The 19,292-nt window shown below is 42.8% G+C and overlaps 1 protein-coding gene across 1 annotated transcript in view; it reads right to left on the bottom strand.

Moving 5' to 3' along the window:
- ABCB11 (ATP binding cassette subfamily B member 11) overlaps positions 1–19,292 on the bottom strand; it is a 404,070-nt gene that overhangs the window by 262,425 nt on the left and 122,353 nt on the right. The window contains exon 3 of the mRNA XM_086948098.1: positions 5,794–5,812. Within this exon, the coding sequence (XP_086804224.1) occupies positions 5,794–5,812 (19 nt within the window). The remainder of the gene's footprint in view (positions 1–5,793; positions 5,813–19,292) is intronic.

The following is a 19,292-nucleotide window of genomic DNA, read 5'->3' as shown; positions in this document are numbered from 1 at the left end:
TTCAAGGAAGCACTAGGTGCATGTTCCTCAAGAGAGAAAAAGAGTTGGTTCAACATTCTTTGCTGCATCATCATCTGATTCATAATTAGCATAATGTCATAATTTTATTTCCACTCTTCCCAGTAATTTTGGGAAATAGTTGGGGTGACTTTGGGAGACTTTATTAATCTACAGTGTGTTCTATCTTTTTTAACAGTGCTGAGTATGTTGATTGTCTCATGTGCACTGTACCTTATTAAAGATATGTTCCTCTGGACCTGTGCCTTAGCATCTTTAACTTCAACTAGCCATCCTGTGGAATAAGAATAGATGGAGAGTATTCGTCTATTTCATTCACACGTCCATGCACTCATTTATCCACATAACTGTTAGCACATTCTCACATCCACCCATTTGGCCATCTATTCAATCACAGATATACGCAGCCCAATCAATGAAGAAGAAATGTAGCTTATTAAATGGCTCGATCGATCGATTGGCTTTACCAAGGCTTGCTTAAGGGAGAAGTGGATGCCCATTTAACCTTGACTTCAGCACAGCTTTCTGATCACGTCCTAATACCCTATTTCTGTTTTAAAATAAACAAAATAAACTGCCTCACTTGTTTAACCATAAATAACTTAACTGCCTTTCCTATTCAGCAAGGGAAAAGAGAACTGACCCAAACTTTCAAACACTTGGTAGACATAAAATATGTACTCTATTTATCCTGCTAGAGTGGTAATTCCTCACACTTTTACATAATAATTCACCCAGAGCGGGTTAATCTGTTATAACTGTTTTCTAATGAGAACTGAACAATATTGGCAGTTCATCAGATGAATAAACCCCACGTTTGGTGATCCAGTTGTGTGCCTTGGTCAACAGCTCTTAGAGCAGTGGGATGGCCCCTATGTCTTAGAAATCAGACACTATTAAACCTCTGCTGAAAAAATTTCTTTCACCAACACGCCTTAATAACTTCAATTCCATTCCCCTTTTGATATAACTCAGAAAATGTGGTCAGCTTCAGGAAGGTATGGAAAATGCTGGCATTGTTGATTCATTTCAGACAGGATTATAGCTGAGAGTTAGTTACTACCTCTAAGGTAGATGATATGCTGAGATTTGGCAGACTGAGTTAGTACTGGGGAATTGTTCTATAAAACTGCGGCATTTGATGCTATCAATCACTCCATACTTCTACACATGCTCACAGAGGTAAGTCTCTCAGGCACAGGCCTGAGCTTAATGAAATCATTACGTCACAGAATCCTACATCCATACATTTCCAAAGCAGCGATGATCAGCAGTGGTGCCCATCAGCCATAAATAAAGTCTTTGTTCCTATTTAACATCTGCATGCAACCCCTGGCCATTCTACTTCATCAAACCCTGGTCCAGTTCTATGTGTATGGTAATGACACTAAGAAATCCTAAAAAAAAGTATGTATGTGATATTTCAATTGAAAAAACCTAGCCAAAGGCAGCAGAGCACTGTACAAGGTCACAGGCAAGGATTCAGTCGACATGTGATTTGAGAGATGTAGGGACATGAACTAAGATTTCCATTTGCGAATTGCTAGTAGTGAATTGCTCACGATTCGCTATTAGGAAATCACAAACACATATGTACTAATGTGTCTTTGATGCATTTAACGATTTGTGAAGGGGTCTCAATTAACCTACCTCAATAATGTTCATGAGGTTGGTCACATTTTGCGACCCATTGGGAATCGCTAAAAACACAGGATTGTTGCCTGCTTGGAACAGCAGACGACCATGAGTGTCTGCTTTTAAATAAAGTAACGGGAAAGGAAAAAGGGATGCCTTTAAAAAAAAATATCTTTTAATTTTTTAAGAGGAGGCAGTGGTCCGTAAGACCACTGCCGCTCTTAAAAACGTTTTCGCATATGTTCCCAAAAGGATAGAGGTCCCTTGGGGGCATCATTACTGTTACGAATGGGTTAGCACCATATTGAATTTGGAAGTAAAAAGCAAATGTTTGGTGACCGTATTTAAGTCACTAAACATTCATACATACCACCCCAAGTTACTATTAGGAAGGGACGCCGATAACAAGTTCCTTCCTAATAATAAATCGCTAACCCATAGGTTACCGAATTGCAAAATAGGGTTTGGTATATTAAAAAATGCTTTTTAACCAGTCACAATTGGCCCGATTCTGCAAATTGGACCATTTGCAACTGAGAAAAAGCTACATACATGTGGTCTGAATTTCCTTACTCTTTAACCCTTTTAAAATTCAACTGCCTTAGCCATTTAATGACTTTATCCTTCACTCAAGAACTATCCTATCCTATTACCTACTTATAAATGAACTACCACCTCCTTTCACTCTGGGATAGCTGATATAACATATATTTCTTACAGCCCTATCAACTGAGAACCGTACTACTTTAATTGTTTATTAGAATATTGTATTGTTGGGGGCGTCAGTGAAGACAATGAAGAAGGTCAAGGTCCTTAGGGCTGGTATAAGCCTTCAGCTCCAATATTCCGTAATATTCCTCCCTCAGAGGCCTCAGGCTATCCAGGTTGTTAAATACCCTTGTTATTGGTCTTCTCCAGTGCCTCTAACACCCGTTATAGACCTCAACAGTGGACTGTAAAGCTATATTTCATTAGAATTGCACTACCTTATCCACTTGCCATAAGCGAAGTGACCAGCCTCATCTTTCCACTTCAGAAATAAATGAACAAGCAAATGCTCCGACCAGTGAGAACTGAGAACTAAAAACATAAATATTGTTACCTTAGAGATATATTTCTGATTAGTAGAAGTGTACGTTCACAAGCTCTACATTACATTTCTTGGAGACTGTTACATGAGCATAGAGTATGTTACATCCCATTATGTAATTCACTACAAGACATCAAACTTGAAGAAGAGTCAATTTAATCTAATATGTTGAAAACAAGGTCAGTTGGATGCACCTATAGACATTTAGGGTCATATAACGTTAACTGAGCTCTTTAGGTGCTAATTGAAGACCAATCTCCATAAAAGTTTTTGGATAAATGGTTTCTTAAATAAATAGATAGAGCAATGGTATTTTATCACCTTACATGTTAAAAGGTTGTTCGACACTGGAATGTTAAAAGAATGTACTGATTTTGGATGATGATGTGGACGTATTTGTTGACATCACTAAAGTAGCTACAGAGTACAATAAAATACAAAATAATAACATACTATTAGAAATGCGGTCTCTATTTGGCAATCGGTAAGTAACTTGTCCAAGTAGGGAGTGTCACTCTAGTCAGGGTAAGGAGATCATACAGCTACGCTAGCCCCTGCTCACCCTCTTGGTAGCCTGACATGAGCAGTCAGGCTTATTTCAGAGGCAATGTGTAAAACATTTGCACCCACACACAGTAGGACAGTGAAAACACTGCAAAAGGAGTTCACACCACTTTATAAAAATAGCCAATATATATCTGAATAAAAAAAGACTAAAACATCATAAATCCAACATATACATGTAAAAATATCACTTTTAAAAGGTTAAGCAAATGTAGACCTTAGGAACCTATGGATGCATCATTTTTAGCACAAAGTACCTGGGATGTGTTAAAATCAAACATGAAACAAGCGCAAGGGATGTGAGGCGCCGGAAAAACAAAGTGATGAGTTGGTGCCTTATTCCCAGGGGAGGAGTTGCATTGGTTCCTTATGGCCAGGGGAGATGATGTGTGGTGCCTTACTGCTACGCAGGGGAGCTGATGTGTTGGTTCCTTATGTCAGGGGAGGGGATGAATCTGTTTCTTACTAGAAGGGGAGGTGATGCATCGATCTCCAAGCATGGAACCTTGGTTCCTTACTTCTGGGCAGCGTCAAAGTATGATGCATATAAAAATCCAGGTATGTTGTGTTGATGCGGCGTCGGCAAAGCAGGCGCTGAGCCGAATTCATAGCCGCGAAGCAGGGACTGCAGGGTGGGTGCCAAAGAAGTGGGTAACACGGTGTTTGGGACTCTGGCTGAGGTGATTTTCAGCTACATTGCAGGCACTGCGTCAATTCTTCAGCCACCCAGCGGCAATGTGTTGATTTTTTAGCCGCATTGCGGGCTGTTTCGAGATTACGGATGCAGAGAGATGATGCATGGATTTTCTCACCAGTTTGCAATTCCAGGGGCCCAGGAACTGGATTTGGCACCACCTGGCAAGTCAGGGCTTTCAGCAGAAGAGCCCAGGCGCCGGTAGGTGGAGTTCTTGATGGCCCTGAGACTTCTTAACAAGAGGCAAGCATGCACAAGCTCTTGTAGAACCTTGGAAGCAGGATGTAGAAAGCAAAGTCCAGTCCTTTCACTCCTAGGATAGAGGCAGCAAGCAGCAGACCCACACAACAAGGCAGCAGACAGAGTGTCAGTCCCTCCTACAGTATTCAGCTCTTTTTCCTGGCAGAATGTCCTTTAGTCCAGAAGTGTTTTGATTTGAGAGTGTCAGAGGTGCAACCTATACCCCTGTCTGCCTTTGAAGTAGGCAAACTTCAAAGGAAAGTCTTTGTAACACAGAAGACCCTGCCTTTCCCTGACCTGGCTCTAGACAAACTATAGGGCGCTGAGACAGCTTTATGTGAGAACAGGCTAGCCCTATTCAGGTGTCATTGACAACTCCTCCCACCACACTAGCTCAGGAAGGCCCATCAGCCTGGTGATGGCCCAACAGGATATGCAAGGCACACCTCAGCTCCCTTTGCGTGACTGTATAGAGTGAGTGCACAAGAGCCCTACTGTCAACCTAACGTAGATGTGGATTCTACAGACAAGCAGAGGCACAGAATGGTTAAGCAAGCAAATTCCCAATTTCTAAAAGTGGCATTTTCAAACACACAATTAAAAAAACAACTTCGTCAAAAGATGCACTTTTGAATTGTGAGTTCAGAGACCCCAAACTTCAAATCTCTATCAGCTCTCAATGGGAAATGACACTTAAAAGGCTATCCCTCTGTTACCCTATGTACTTTAATAGGGACTTACTAGTCAGCAGAGGTCTCCAAACCGGTCCTGGAGGGCCGGATCCATAGCAGATTTTTAAAATTACTACATGTATCTCAATGGGGGATATCCCAAAAATCTGGCTTGGATCCGGCCCTCCAGGACCGGTTTGGAGACCCCTGTACTAGTGAATCAAATATGCCAATGGTGAATAAACCAATTACCAATACAATTTAGACAGAGAGCATAAGCACTTTAGCACTGGTTAGCAGTGGTAAAGTGTCCAGAGTCCTAAAACCAATTTGAACAGGTCCGACAAAATAGAAGGAAGAAGGCAAAAGATTTAGGAATAAACCTGCAAAAACGGCGAGGTCCAACACATATAACAACGATCAATAACAACACAAAAATAACACAGCACAGCAATAAACATGAAAAAGAAAATGCAACACAGCAACTGCAGTAAACCACAACAAACTAATGTAATTATGCAGCAAAAGAAATGCAGCAACACATCACCACCACAACAAATTGCAATACAACAATCATCTCGAAATATACGTGTTCTACTTTACCACCTCAACAAGTCTGATTTCATATTATGGTGGTAAAACATGTTTGCATCACATACTTTCTTAATTACCATGAAAGACATGTAATAGATTCAGCAAAAAATGTTTTGTGATTAGGTCCCCAATGATTTATTTTACCCCTAATGCTCAAGCATATATAACTTTCATTGAAAAGCTTAAAAACAAAATAGACAAATTGCTCTCCAAAATGCATTTCTTGTTTCAATGTTTTGAAAGAAAAATCAAACATTTTACTAGAAGTTAATACTATAATAACTTACCCTGTGTCCTTTAACTTATCTGGAAGAAAGAAAATATAACTAGCATTAGCATTTATGGAAATAAATGTTACATATTAAATAGTGGGTGGAGCTGATACTCCAACACATCTTGATATAGTTCACAGCTAGCAAATCTTGACGACAATCCAAAATAACAATTGCTTTTGTATATAGTGCTTCAACCTGCTCTCCTGGCATTTCTAAGGCGTTGAAATAACAGGTGTTAATTAGTCCTGGGCATAAAATTCTGCTTTGCTTGCAGAGTTTGCAGAGTTTTTCCCACTCCACTCTCTGTGTAGAGCGCAGAGTTTTTCCTCTCTCGCTGCTCGCCAACGTTAAGTTGGAGAAGGCAAGCAGCACGGTTTACCTCACTCTGCCGCTTGCCGAACTCCGCGAAGCGTGGCAGAGGTTTTTCAGCACTCATGGAACTCCGTGAACTCCGCCCAGGCCAAGTGTTAATATTGGTTGTATGTGATTTCACAGAAAAGCAATTTTATGGTATGCCCTTACTGAGAAACCTTTATATCTAAACTGTTTAATGTAAGTTTTCAGAATGAATGGCATTTACCTTTTCATAGAAACCAATTAATAGAATATCTTTTTAGTTGAAATTGGCTTTTGAATGCTTATTTTTATGTATAAGTGCTATGGTTGCCAATCTTCAGAACATTCAGAAACTGTTTTGTCGGAGATATTTATTTCAGTATTTTTCCTCAGGGGACATTATTTCATATTTATATATTTTATATTGTCATGCAAATACTTTCAATGCATTCAATTTGCTGACCCATCACCACCCATGAACCCGTCTATCGCTGACCCCTCACATCCTCTAAGCAACATCAATCCTTAGCCCTTAAAATCCCTTGCCATACCAAAACGGCACTCATCCCTGAAGCCTAAAGCCCTTTCTACCCCAACACCCCACCATCCTCAAGCATGAAATCACTCACTACCCCCTAACTCCACCTATTCCTGAAACCTAAAAACCCCTTTCTATGACTACACCCTACACCCTACACACTATGGGGGGCTAGGGGCACCCCACTATGCTTCTTTTCTAAACTTTACCCCAGATCAGCTCCGCACCCTTCAGGGCCCATGGTCACTCAGTGCCTCCATTGTCACCCACATTGGCAACCTCGGTATACTTCGACCCTACCCTACCACCTCCTTCCCTCAAAAGGCCGCTCCTTGGGGCAGCTCTCTTAGGCCTACTTCCCCGGTGTTCTCTCCTCTGCCCCTCTCGCCTCCTGGTGCTGTTTCCCCTTTATCCGCTTTCCTCCTTAACACTCGGTCAGTGGTTAAACACCACCTCGAGCTCTTTACTTTCCTTGAAACAGTAAATCCCGATCTTCTGTTTCTCACAGAAACGTGGTACTCATTGGATTCTCTACCTGATATCTTGGCAGCTCGTCCCGGCTCGCACTATGCTGTGCGCTCTGACCGTCCATTGGGGAAAGTTGGAGGCGGTGTTGCCTTGATTGCTCGCTCTAATCTTCACTTCTAGTCACTGCCATTTCCCCCCATTAAGGCGGTGGACTTCTTGGTTGTTCGATCCGCCTCTCTCAAAATACCCCTTACCTGTGCACTTTTTTACCGACCGCCGCAGCCAATGCCTCACTTCATTCCTGCAGTACAGGAACTATTGTCCACCCTGATAGTCAATAACTCTACTGTTCTGGTCCTAGGTGACTTTAACTTCTGGCCTACTGACCCTCACGGAAACCTCATGTTCAAGAACTTCACAGAGCTGCTTCTCAACCTGAATTTCACTTCCCACTGTCATACCCCTACACACTCCGCTGGCCATATTCTGGATCAAGTTTGGTCAGCCAACACTCTTATCTCCCCCCTTCTAGTCTCCCCTTGTCCCTTGTCCATGGTCTGATCACTCATTTATTTATTTCACCTTTGACCAGGGCCTGGCGACAAAGCCCCCCCTTCCTAGCAACATCTGGGCTCGCAACTGGAGCCAGGTGGATTTAGCCACCCTTTGCTCCTCCTTATCAGTTCTGCCGCCTGATCTTGATGGCCTCTCCCCTCACTTCCAGGTTACTACCATAAATAGTTGGCTCTCTGCAGCATGCGACCAAGTCGCACCTCTCAAACGCGTCAGAACACATCGAGCCCATGAGGCCAACAGATGGTTTAATCTGGAGTTAAAATAAAAAAAACTCGCACTAAGGCGCTTTGGAGGAGCGACTACTGCCCTGCACTAAAATTACAGTATACCACCTTACTTCAGGAATATAAAAAAGCTATTCTTCACATAAAATCTGAATATTTCTCCTCCATGATCCTTCTGGCCGAGAATAAACCTAAGGAAATCTTCAATATAGTCCACGAATTAGCCTCCTCTGACAGAGCCACTCTTAAACCGGTCCCCTCACAATCCCTCTGTAACTCCCTCAACGACTATTTCATTGAGAAAATCGCCACCATTAAGGCCAACTTCCCACCTCCCTCCTTTCCTTTCAAAGCCCCCAATCCCTGCCTAACTCCTCTCATCTAGATCAATTTCCTCCGGTTTCCAAGGAAGCTTTCCTTATTTTGCTGACTAAGGTCAAATCTGGTTCGCCGGTGGACACCTGCCAGGCCTATATACTGAAAGAAATCTTTACCGCTTGCCCACAGCCTCCTTTAACCTTTCTGAATAACTCCCTTATGCAGGGAATTGTCCCCGACGTAAACAAATCAGCTAAAATCATCCCCATCCTTAAGAAACCAGGTGCTTATCCCTCTTCTCCCTCTAATTACCGTCCCATTTCCCTTCTTCCTTTCCTGGGCAAAATCCTAGAATGCCATGTCACCAAAGTCCTCAGTAACTTCATTGAGGAAAGTCACTATTTAGCGCCCCACCAGGCAGGGTTCCGCCCCTCTCATTCCACCGAGTCTGTCGTCCTTTCTGTCCTGGATGAGCTCAGAGGAGGTGCGGGTGTCAACTCCCCCCAAGCGCTGGTCCTTCTGGACTTGTCCGCGGCCTTTGACACGGTCAACCATTCCATTCTTCTCAACCGTGTCAGAGGCGCCGGAATTGGGGGGCTCGCCCTGGCGTGGATTACCTCCTTTCTAGGAAACCGTACCCAGGCGGTTCAGCTTGCAGAGTTTTCGGCTCCTATATGTATTGTTCCCTGTGGAGTCCCACAGGGTTTTCCCTTTATCCCCTTCTTTTCAACCTCTACATTTGCCCCCTTATATCCGCCCTTCAACAGATGGCGGTCTCAGTATTTAACTATGCCGATGACCTCCAGCTGATCTTCACCCTTTCCTCACTGCCTGCCTCAATACGGAACTTCCAAACAGTCATGACTTTTATCAGTGACTGGATGAACTACAACCACCTCAAGTTAAACCCCGACAAGACCGAACTGGTTCTTACGGGTGGCTGCTCCAGGCCCTGGACCCCTATTTTCTGGCCTCCCTCTCTTTGGTCTCTTCCTTCCCCCTCCTCCTCAGTAAAAACCCTGGGTATCAAAGTCAACTCTGAGCTTACAATGCGCTCGCAGATCAGTTCTGTGGTCTCTGCATGCTTCCTGACACTCGTAAGATTTCACGTTTTTTTTCTTTCACTGGCCTCAAACTTATTCTCATGGCCATGGTCACCTCACGGCTTGACTACGGCAATGTACTGTATTCAGGCACCCCTGTCTATGATCTTCAGCGCACCCCTGTCTATGATCTTCAGCGCCTTCAGCTTATTCAAAATCAGGCTGCCTGATTAATTTACAAACTCCCCAAATCTCACCATGTTACCCCTCTGCTAAAAGCACTGCACTGGCTTCCCATTGTTGAACTCTCTCACTACAAGATGGGCTGTTTGACTTTCCAGGCTCTGGCCAGCACTGCACCAGCCTTCATCAATGCAAAAATCAAACCTTACGTCCCCTGTAGAGAGTTACGCTCTTCCTCCTAAACTTCACTGTGCGTGCCCCACTTCAGGAAGAAGAAAACTCGGGGACTAAAGTTCTCCTTCCTGGCGCCGTTCTTCTGGAATGCCCTTCCTATCACCGTAAGGTCCATTCCAGTTTACGCTGACTTCCGCAAAGCCCTCAAAACTTTTCTGTTCACCCGAGCCTTCCCAGCTCAACCTACCCTTTCTGCTTTAGCGGCTCTTCTGTCCTCAGCGCCAAGAAACCCCACGGTGATCGACCGCTTTACAAGTCCCTTAACTTCAACTTCAACTTCAACCCCACATATCTGTTAAAGCATCTCAGCACACCCAAACTCTACTGATTCATGAACCCTAAAATAACCCTCACCTCCCTTAAACACCAGCCATCCATGACCCTTAGGAACTCCTCATCATCTTAAAATACCCATCCCTAAACCCTTAAACCCCTTTCTACATGTAAACTTCACCCATCTCTGAATCCTTAAAACCCATCACCAACCTAAACTCCACCCCATTCTGAACCCTCAAAATTCTTCACCATCTCAGCCCCTACCCATATTTGAACTTTTCAAAACTTCACCAGCCCTAAACTCCTCCCATCCATGAACCCTAAAACCCCTCAGCAACCTTGCACTCCACCCATCCCTGAAACCTATAAAGACCTCACACAACTAAAAACCATACATCCATGAACCCTTAAAAAAAACTCACCACCCCTACACTCCACCCATTTCTGAACCCAAAAAACCCTTTTCTATGCCCGAACTCCAATTATTCCTGCCCCCTAAAACTCCTCATGATCCTAAACACTACTCATCCCTTAACCCAAAACCCCACAGCAGTCCTAAACTCCAACCAAGTTGAATGTAATCTGGAATTTTTCTTAAAAGTGTCCTTCCTTTCAAATGTTTTCTTTAATTTTCGATTTTCTAATATTTCCTTAATATTGTCTATCTTCAAAAGAGGTTTTCCATCATTTGACTTCCTCGAATGTGGTTTCTCTGTTTTAATTTTACATTAATTTACACACAGTTAATGTTACCTAAGTTAATGGCACTCAGTTTAACAACCTTGGGGAGCATGGAAGGGCGAGTCAGTTTGTTGGGATTCTCAGTTGTGACCTTCTTTTCACAACATATATCGGCAACGAGTATAAAAATTTATAAAGTTAAAGAAAGAAGGGGACATTGTTTTAGCTCGAAGAACGTACAGATTGTGTGTTTTTTCTCTTTTGAACCTTACTTCAGGTTTTTGAACCTACTTGCCCCTTAGCTGCATTAATATGACACATTTGCTAATAACAATAGATGCATTTCACACTGACAGAGCGTGCTCATGGGTGCTGCCCATGGACTGCAGATTGCCGCAGGGTGTATACCGTTGTGCGCATTCCAGTGCTTTACATGTGTTTAGGAAATTTATGTCTTGATTGAGAAACAAAACATGTAAATAAAACAATTGTCTATTGTATGCAATAAGATAATGCATAATTAAATTGCAGTGCCTTGATTTAATCCTGCAAGTTCCAACAAAACTAGCGTACATACAATGATGACTATCATTTACTTTAAAGTTTAGCAAAAGGTGGGTTATGACTTTTACGGTGCTTAAGGCAGCTGGGTGCCCCTTGTTTATTATCTGACTACTGGAATGCAAGTTTCTTTGTGAAAGAGGTGCCAGTGTTAACTTGTCTTTGGGGGGAGTGATAGAGATGCCAGTGAATGACACAAAATTGGGCTTCTAGTCACTCTCCATGCTGACTTACATGATTTCCAAACCAACAGCTGAGCAGGTAGACAGCATGGCTAGTTAAAAAGCAGGATGAGATTTCTAGCATATGTTATCATATTTTTACTTTTGGAGTTAGTGTTTTTTGTTATATGTGACTGCTTAATTTGCTAAAATAGGGCAGGGATCAATGTATGAGTGCAGGTTATATCATTTAAATAAATGTAGAAGTATACAATTGTATTACTTAATTTAGTCACAAAATGTAAAATAAATATGGATCCAATCTCTAAAATTAGGTTTGCATAGAAAAATAAACCTTAACAGACAGATGCTGTAGACAATAGTCATACTCATGAGCATATAGTATGATAACGAGAAGTTTTTTGTAAAATGGGCGGGGCGAGTCAAGTGTTTATCTTTCAAATAAGCAGTTATATCTGATTGGAGAATTTACAGCAAGTGGTTGGAGAGTGAGGAGACTGTACTTGAGGATTAGCACTATTGCATAAAGATTTGATGGCATTTTCCTCTTTCTATGCACAGAAAGAAGGAGAGAAAGGAGGCGAAATAAAATTATTTCTCCCCGTTGTGCCACTCTTACGCCTCCCCTGCAAAGGCATAAGATTCTGACACATTCCCAGATTTACAAAACTTTGTATCAGATTCCATGGATGTTGCTTGGAAACACCAACAGCAACACCAATGGGACATCCCTTTCATACAGAGTAATGCGTAAAAGAGGCTAATATTTACAAGGCTGTGAAAAGTTGTGCAGAGTGACTAAACATGGCCTTGTAAATATGGGCAGGTGCACTGCGCTGCTGGTGCTTCAAAAAAAGTGACGCACTGGCAGCGCAATGACCTCGTAAATGAGGCCCTTAGGTTACTTGTAAGTCCCTGGTAAAGTGGTACTACATGTACACAAGGTCCGTAAATGAAACACTGTTAGTGGGAATGCAGCACCTTTTGTGCCACCCACTAAAGTAACCCTTTTAAACATCTCAGGCCTCACACTGCATAATACTGAAAATTCACCACTATGATAGGTACTACACAGCACATATCAAAGGTTGGACATGCACTTTTAACTTTTACATATCCTGGTAGTGAAAACTCTAAAAAAAGATTGCACTACTGCAAGGCCTACCTCTCCCATAGGATAACATTGGATTGGCTTATTAAATTTAATACATTATAACTTTCAATTGGTAACAGATTGGAATGTTATGCTTGGTGTCTGAGAAATTGTAATTAAAAATCATCTTCAATGGTAAAGTCAGATTTAAGTTAAAAAAATTTAAACAACACTTTTAGAATGTTGGTATTTTTCTCCCCTAACCATTGGGTGTCTGCATCTTGTTTCTGAGTCTCATGACTCGGTGTAGTTGGCAGTTGGCCTTTGTTTATTCCTCCCACACTGCCCCACAATAGAGGTATTACATGTGCCTGGATGGGCCATCAACTGGCAGGATGAGGGGGCAGAGCTGGGCACAGCCCCACTTGCAACTGAATAGGTTGTGCCATGATTTCACACAAAGGACATGTCACCACTTTATTATTCATGTAGCCAGCTTGGAGGCAGCGCAGGGAGGCAGGAAACTTCAAGGACTTCAAAGGACTGCATTTGTGTTTTGCTGCCAGAAGGACTGCTGCCTTCCTGTCCTGTTACTCTGCTGCCCTAGTGCCTGCTGTCCTGCTTGCTGAGATGGAAGACTGGACCTGCACCTTTCATCCCAGGTTGCAGTGACTCCAAGGGTCAGCTGGATGGACTGACCTCCTGCTCTGGGCTAGAGGGACATGACAAGCTCCAGCAGCCTCCCTGCCACTGCCCAGTGGACCTGCTGCCTGGACCTGCAACTGAACCTGTCTGAGCCCTGCTGATCTCTGTTGGAATTACTTTCTGACCCACAAGAGGTGCCCCTTAGACCCCTGACCCTTGATGTATCAGAAAAACAAGAGAAATACTGAAATGTTGAACTCTTCGCGAATGCAAACATGCCTGTTTGCACATTATCTGGCTGCTTGCCAATGCGAAGTTCCAGCAAACCTGGCTCATCGTGCCACAGCGATAGCTAATGACATTTGGTTGTGCAGGATCTGCATGTCCCACTGCAGCATTGACAGCTCGCAATTAACACCAACGCAGAGCTTCAGTAACAATTGTACACAACTTACTTGAAGTCTTTAAAATTGCATAGCTTCATTTGTACTGATTGGATATTTATTGTAAAAAAGGAAAACAAACCCTTGACTCTCTAATTCACATGAAATTAGAGCTGCATCAGATTGAATTTAAGTTGCTCAAAGCGTATGACCGTGATTTAAAAGTTTTGTTTATAAATATGTCTAAGGGGTATCACAAAAAGGTAAAAGTTGCTAAATTAACTTATTTTTTCACAATGCTTAAGCAATGCTCCTAACCTCTCTAAAGAACTCTTCAAACGGAGGAAAGATCTCCAGTCTCCTGACTGCATCAATCGCATATTTCTCCTGAAATTATGCTTTGTAAACATCTTGCATATTTTTTAAACATAAAGACTGAACAAATTAAATTTGAAATTCAGATGGCTGCATTAGTCAGGCATACCGGTCTTCCATCTGTGTCACCACATGAAAGCCTGTGTGTGGTTTTTGATAAGTGCTCTTCAATTTCAGAATCTCACCTAATAAGCACCATTTAAAAGCATCCCCTCGCGAGATAGGTCCGAAAATTTATTAAGGACCAATCCCCAATGGCCTAGGAAATTTGGTCCATTTTCTCTAATTCACTCGAAGATGTCGTATTACCAGAGATTTGTAAAACTGCCTTTAGCAAACCATTATTGAAAATCTCTCTCAAAATCCCACAGATCCTTGTACTTAAAGGGCAATTGACATCCTCTCAGATGTATCTAGTTGTTGGAGAAACTTGTTTTCTTATAAATTTGAGTATTAGCAGAACAAAACACCCTCTTAAATATTTGTCAGGCTGGGCTCAGGCCAGAGTGAGTTGTAATCTCTGTTCTTGATGATTTACCAAGGTTGATGGATGACAGAGGCTCAGGACCTCTCCACCTCAATTGATAGACTAGATCATGGCATGGCTACATGACATAGTGCTTAAGGAATTGTTTGAGTTTTGTTTAAATCTTTTTTGAATAACAGAAAACATTTAGTTTTCCTTTCCCCAATTTCATCCTCACCTAAAACAGTCTACTGTGGCGTCCACAGGAATCAATCCTGTTGATGCTGCTTTTTAAAATGTGTTTTTCCCCCTATGGCCCCTTAACTGCATCAGCTAGGAATAACGTTTTTTATGTAGGTGGATAATACACATCAGATTATTGGACTACCCCAGATGTAAATCAGTCTAACTCTTTAACTATGAGACTTTAGGCACATAGATGGTGGATGTCTTCAAATTATTTAAAACGTAATATTAGTAAAACTGACCTATCAGAAAGACAGATTTGAATTGGCCACCTACAATGTGTCAACCATCTGTACCTTTTTCCTCAGTTTGAAATTGAGGAATCTACCTCGATTCCAAATTGGGTCTTACCACCCATGCAGACAATGTGACAAAGTCTTGTGTGTTTCATCTTAAACTGCTTCAACTCATTTTATCACTTTTTAAGAGGTAAGAATACCCATGAAAGATTTGCTGAAATTCAATCAATAGTTGATTAAAGTAATTTGTTTTTTATAGCTGCATCTAAAACACTGATTATGAGATTGCAACTGATTCATAATGTGACGATGTTTTTTGACTGCTCTGTGATCTGAAAAAGTATGATTCAGTCACTACAGTTAGACATCCATTTTTGCTAAGCAACGTCAGTGGTGGCAGCCAAAGTGTGGAATGCTTTACCGGTCCAGTAAAGAAAAACAACCTTGCTTTCCCTCTTTAGGTAGTGTTAAAAAGGGGTTTATTTTTGGCTGAGGTATGTACCCAAACCATGCAAAACCCACCAGTCTATTCAGGTTAAGTCAGATACACACTGAAGATAACCTATGCTCACCTTCTGGTAGCTTGGCACAGAGCAGGCAAGCATATCAACAAAGGCAATCTGCAAATTATTTGTGCAACACACACACCCATTAACACAATGAGAACACCACAAAACACTCCTCGCAGGTTTAGAAAAATAGGAAATATTTATCTGAATAAAATAAGACCAAAATGACAAAAATTCAATAATTAGTTCATGAGATATCAAATTTTAAATGAATTCATGGGAAAGCAGTGCTTTAAAAGTCACTAATGATTTGGTTCATGTTATCATTGCTACTGTAGTGAATGCAAATTCACTATGAGCGTTGTTTCAAATTATAATTGCTCTCACAGTAGTTGAGACAAGTTATTGTAGTTCTCTTGTGCAATATTTCTAATTTGACCGATTTGATTTGGCAAGTAGGGTCGTGTGAGAGGGATTGCGGTCCAGTAACAATCACACTGTGGTACCACAACACTCAGTAGCTTTACTTGGGAGATGTCTGCATCATGCTCGGGCTTTTCTGGCCGGCGGCTGTTGATCGGCGCTGGCTCCACCTGCGTCATCCTGGCAAATGTGTTGCTGGAGGGACCTCCCTGAGGGATTTCCCTTGATGCAATGGTGATTCGAAAAGCAGAAAGGATTTGCCCCTGCTCAGCACGTAAACTCCAAGTGCGGGTCGTCTTGTCTCCCGTTGTAGAGGAGCTACGTTGGGGGGATTTCTCCTCAGAGCAGCAGGGGCGTCAGGCAAAAATGCAGTGACTCCGATCAGCATGTGCTGGGGAGAAATGCAGTAATGCGATAACGAGTAGGAAACACTGCCATGCAGAGTCTTGGCTGTATTAAACACTGCGCACTGAGCCACGTGCAATATTTCACTATGCAACAATCTTACCTCCCACAGAGCGGAGCACTGGTTTTGCGAAAAGGTTTCTGCAGTAGTGATGGCAAAAAGTCGATAACAAGGTCTTTGATGTCCCTGAGACCTCGGGGAGAACAGGGGGCACGCCCTTGGAGTCACTCAGGGTATAGTCCTTGGTCTTTTAACAGGGCAGAGGTCAGCAGGTAACAGGGCGGTGGCTCTGCAAAGGAGGGAAGCAGTGCCTCAGAACACAGCCAGCATAGTGGCAATTCTTCAGCACAGAAACTTTTACTCCAGCAGAGTCTTTCCTGTCTAGTAGTGTAATACTTTGATAGGGTCAGCGCCCTTGTGCCTATACCCAAAAGTGCCTTTGCTATAGGGAGAGACTTCAAAGAAACTCTCTGAAGTGCACAAGGATCTCTTTTAGCCCAGCCCTGGCTCCAGACTATCAATAGGAAATAAATCAGTCCTTTGTGTGAGGGCAGAACACAACCTATTCATATGTATGTGAACCACCTCTCCCTCTCCTTGGTAGACTATCAGTATGCAGATGAATGCAAATGTATACTCAGTCACACCCAACCCTTCCTTTGTTGTGGCTGTCTAGAGAGTATGCACAAAGTGTAGCTGTAACCCATCCCAGACATTTATTGGAGACTGGCTGCAAGGCACACAGAGCAAAAGTTAAGAGCAGAGTTAAGTGGCATTTCTAAAATGGTAGTGTTAAATCCAACTTAACCATTAACAAGGATTTATCACCTCCATTCCAAAGATATTAAAGAAGAAATAGCTACTCCTTTCCAATCAGGAATTACAGTTTAATAGAGGTTTAAGGAGTCCCCAATGCAGGTCTATGGAAGGAGGAGGCCTTACAGCGTGAAAAACACATTAGGCTATTTGAACTGCCAGGACATGTAAAATGTAAAAGTACATGTCTTGCCTTTTACTTACATGGCATCCTGCCCTTATGGTCAAGTAAGGCCTACCTTAGGGGTGACTAATATGTGATGAAAGAGGAGTTTAAGGTTTGGCAAGAGGTTTTTGACGCCAATTTGATTTGGCAGTGAACTGCACACACAGGCCCTACAATGGCAGGCCAGAGAAAGGTTTGTAAGGCTGCTTGTGTGAGTGGCACAATCAGTGTTGCAAGCTTACTAGTAGCATTTACTTTACTGGCCCTGTGTATATGGTCTACTAATTCACGAGGGACTTATAGGTAAACTAAATATGCCAATCAGATATATGCCAATGTCAACATGTTTAGGAGAGAAGAATATGCACTTTAGCACTGGTTAGCAGTGGTAAAGTGTTCAAAGTCTTAAAGCCAACAGAAAGATACATCAAAGTCAACAGAAAGATAGATCAAAAAGTGGGAGGCAAGAGACAAACAGTTGGGTAAGACCACTCAATGGATGACAGGTCTAATACATGTCTCCCCAGCTGAAAATGGGGAGAGCTACCCAAACTCTCAGAAGTTCTCATCACTTAAGGGAAAAACCTGAAGAGACCATCAGCATTGGCATGGTTTACCCCTAATCTGTGTTTTACCCTGAAGTCCATACTCTGTATGGAGATAGACCACCTAATACATTTTGGATTCTCACCCTCATTTGCACAAGCCACCTGAGGGGCCTGTGGTCTGTCAGAATCAGGAAGTGAGTGTGAAACAGGAACAGCCTCAACTTCTTCAGTGCCCAGACCCCAATAATGCTTATCTTTCTTTTGAACTCCACCTATGTTCCCTGCAAAGTAACCTCCTGGAAATGAAGTTTAAAGGTTGGTCTAGCCCCTCTTCATTGAGCTGTGGGAGTACTGCCCCTATACCGTGCTCTGAGGCATCTGTCTACCCGATACACTTCTGGGAGAAGTCAAGGGCCTTGAGCATAGGAGCTGTGCACATGGCTTGCTTCAGGGAGTCAAATGCTTTTTGCATGCCTCTGTCCAAATCACATTAATGAGCTGCTTCTTCAAAGTCAGCTCTGTCAAGGAGGCAACAATTGTGCCATATCCTTGACAAACCTCCTATAATACACAGTGAGGGCCAATAAAGCTTTGATCTCACTCTGGGCTTTGGGGGTCAGGCTGGCCGTTAAGGTTTCTATCTTGGCCTGAAGAGGTTGCACCTTCCCCCTGGCCACCAGGTGTCTCAAGTACACCACAGGCCCCTCTCCTATCTAGCACATACTGGCCTTGATAGTCCGACCTGTCTGTTGCAGGGCCTGAAGCACTTCACGGAGGTGATAGAGATGGTCCTCCCGACTGCTACTGAAGACAGCTATGTCATCTAGGTAGGCTGCTGAGAAGGGCTCCAAACCAGCAAGGACCATGTTCACCAACCTCTGGAAGGTGGCAGGGGTGTTTATTTAACCAAGGGGCATCACCCTAAACTGGTAGTGGCCCTCCAATGCGGAAAAGACTGACCACTCCTTGGCTCCCTCTGTTAAGACAATATGCCAGTACCCAGATGTAATATCACAGTTACTTAAGTACTGGGCAGCCGCTAACCTGTCAATGAGCTCATCTGCCCTAAGAATAGGATGAGGATCATTCTTGGTTACAGAATGTAACCATATGTAATCCACGCAGAACCTCAGTTCAGGTGTGGTGCCCGGTGTTGCAACTTTTGGTACAAGTACCACAGAACTGGACCAGGGGCAACTGGATGGTTTTATCAACTCCAACTCCAGCTTCTTAGAGACTTTACTTTTGGTGCTGGCCTTCACCTTATCTGACAACCTGTAAGATTTATCCTTGACAGGAAAATTGTCCCCAGTGTCCACATCATGGGTACACAGGTGGGTGATCGCAGGAATAAGAGACAACAGAGAGGAGTGCTGTTCCAACAATTGGTGGCAGTATCTCTTTTGCTCAGGAGCCAGAGTGGGGGAACAAAACACTCCTTTCACTGACCCATCCTTCTTCTCTGAGGCTAATAGGTAAGACAGAGGTTCAATCTCCTCTTCATATACCCCATCTCTCACCATCAGCATGGTGAGCTAAGACATTTAAAAGTGTGGTTTGAGGTGATTGATGTGAA

The sequence above is a fragment of the Lissotriton vulgaris genome, unplaced genomic scaffold (genome assembly GCF_964263255.1).
Source record: "Lissotriton vulgaris unplaced genomic scaffold, aLisVul1.2 SCAFFOLD_1578, whole genome shotgun sequence".
NCBI lineage: Eukaryota > Metazoa > Chordata > Amphibia > Caudata > Salamandridae > Lissotriton > Lissotriton vulgaris.
The sequence above is the reverse complement of the archived record's forward strand: the minus strand, read 5'-3'. Positions and strand labels throughout refer to the sequence as shown.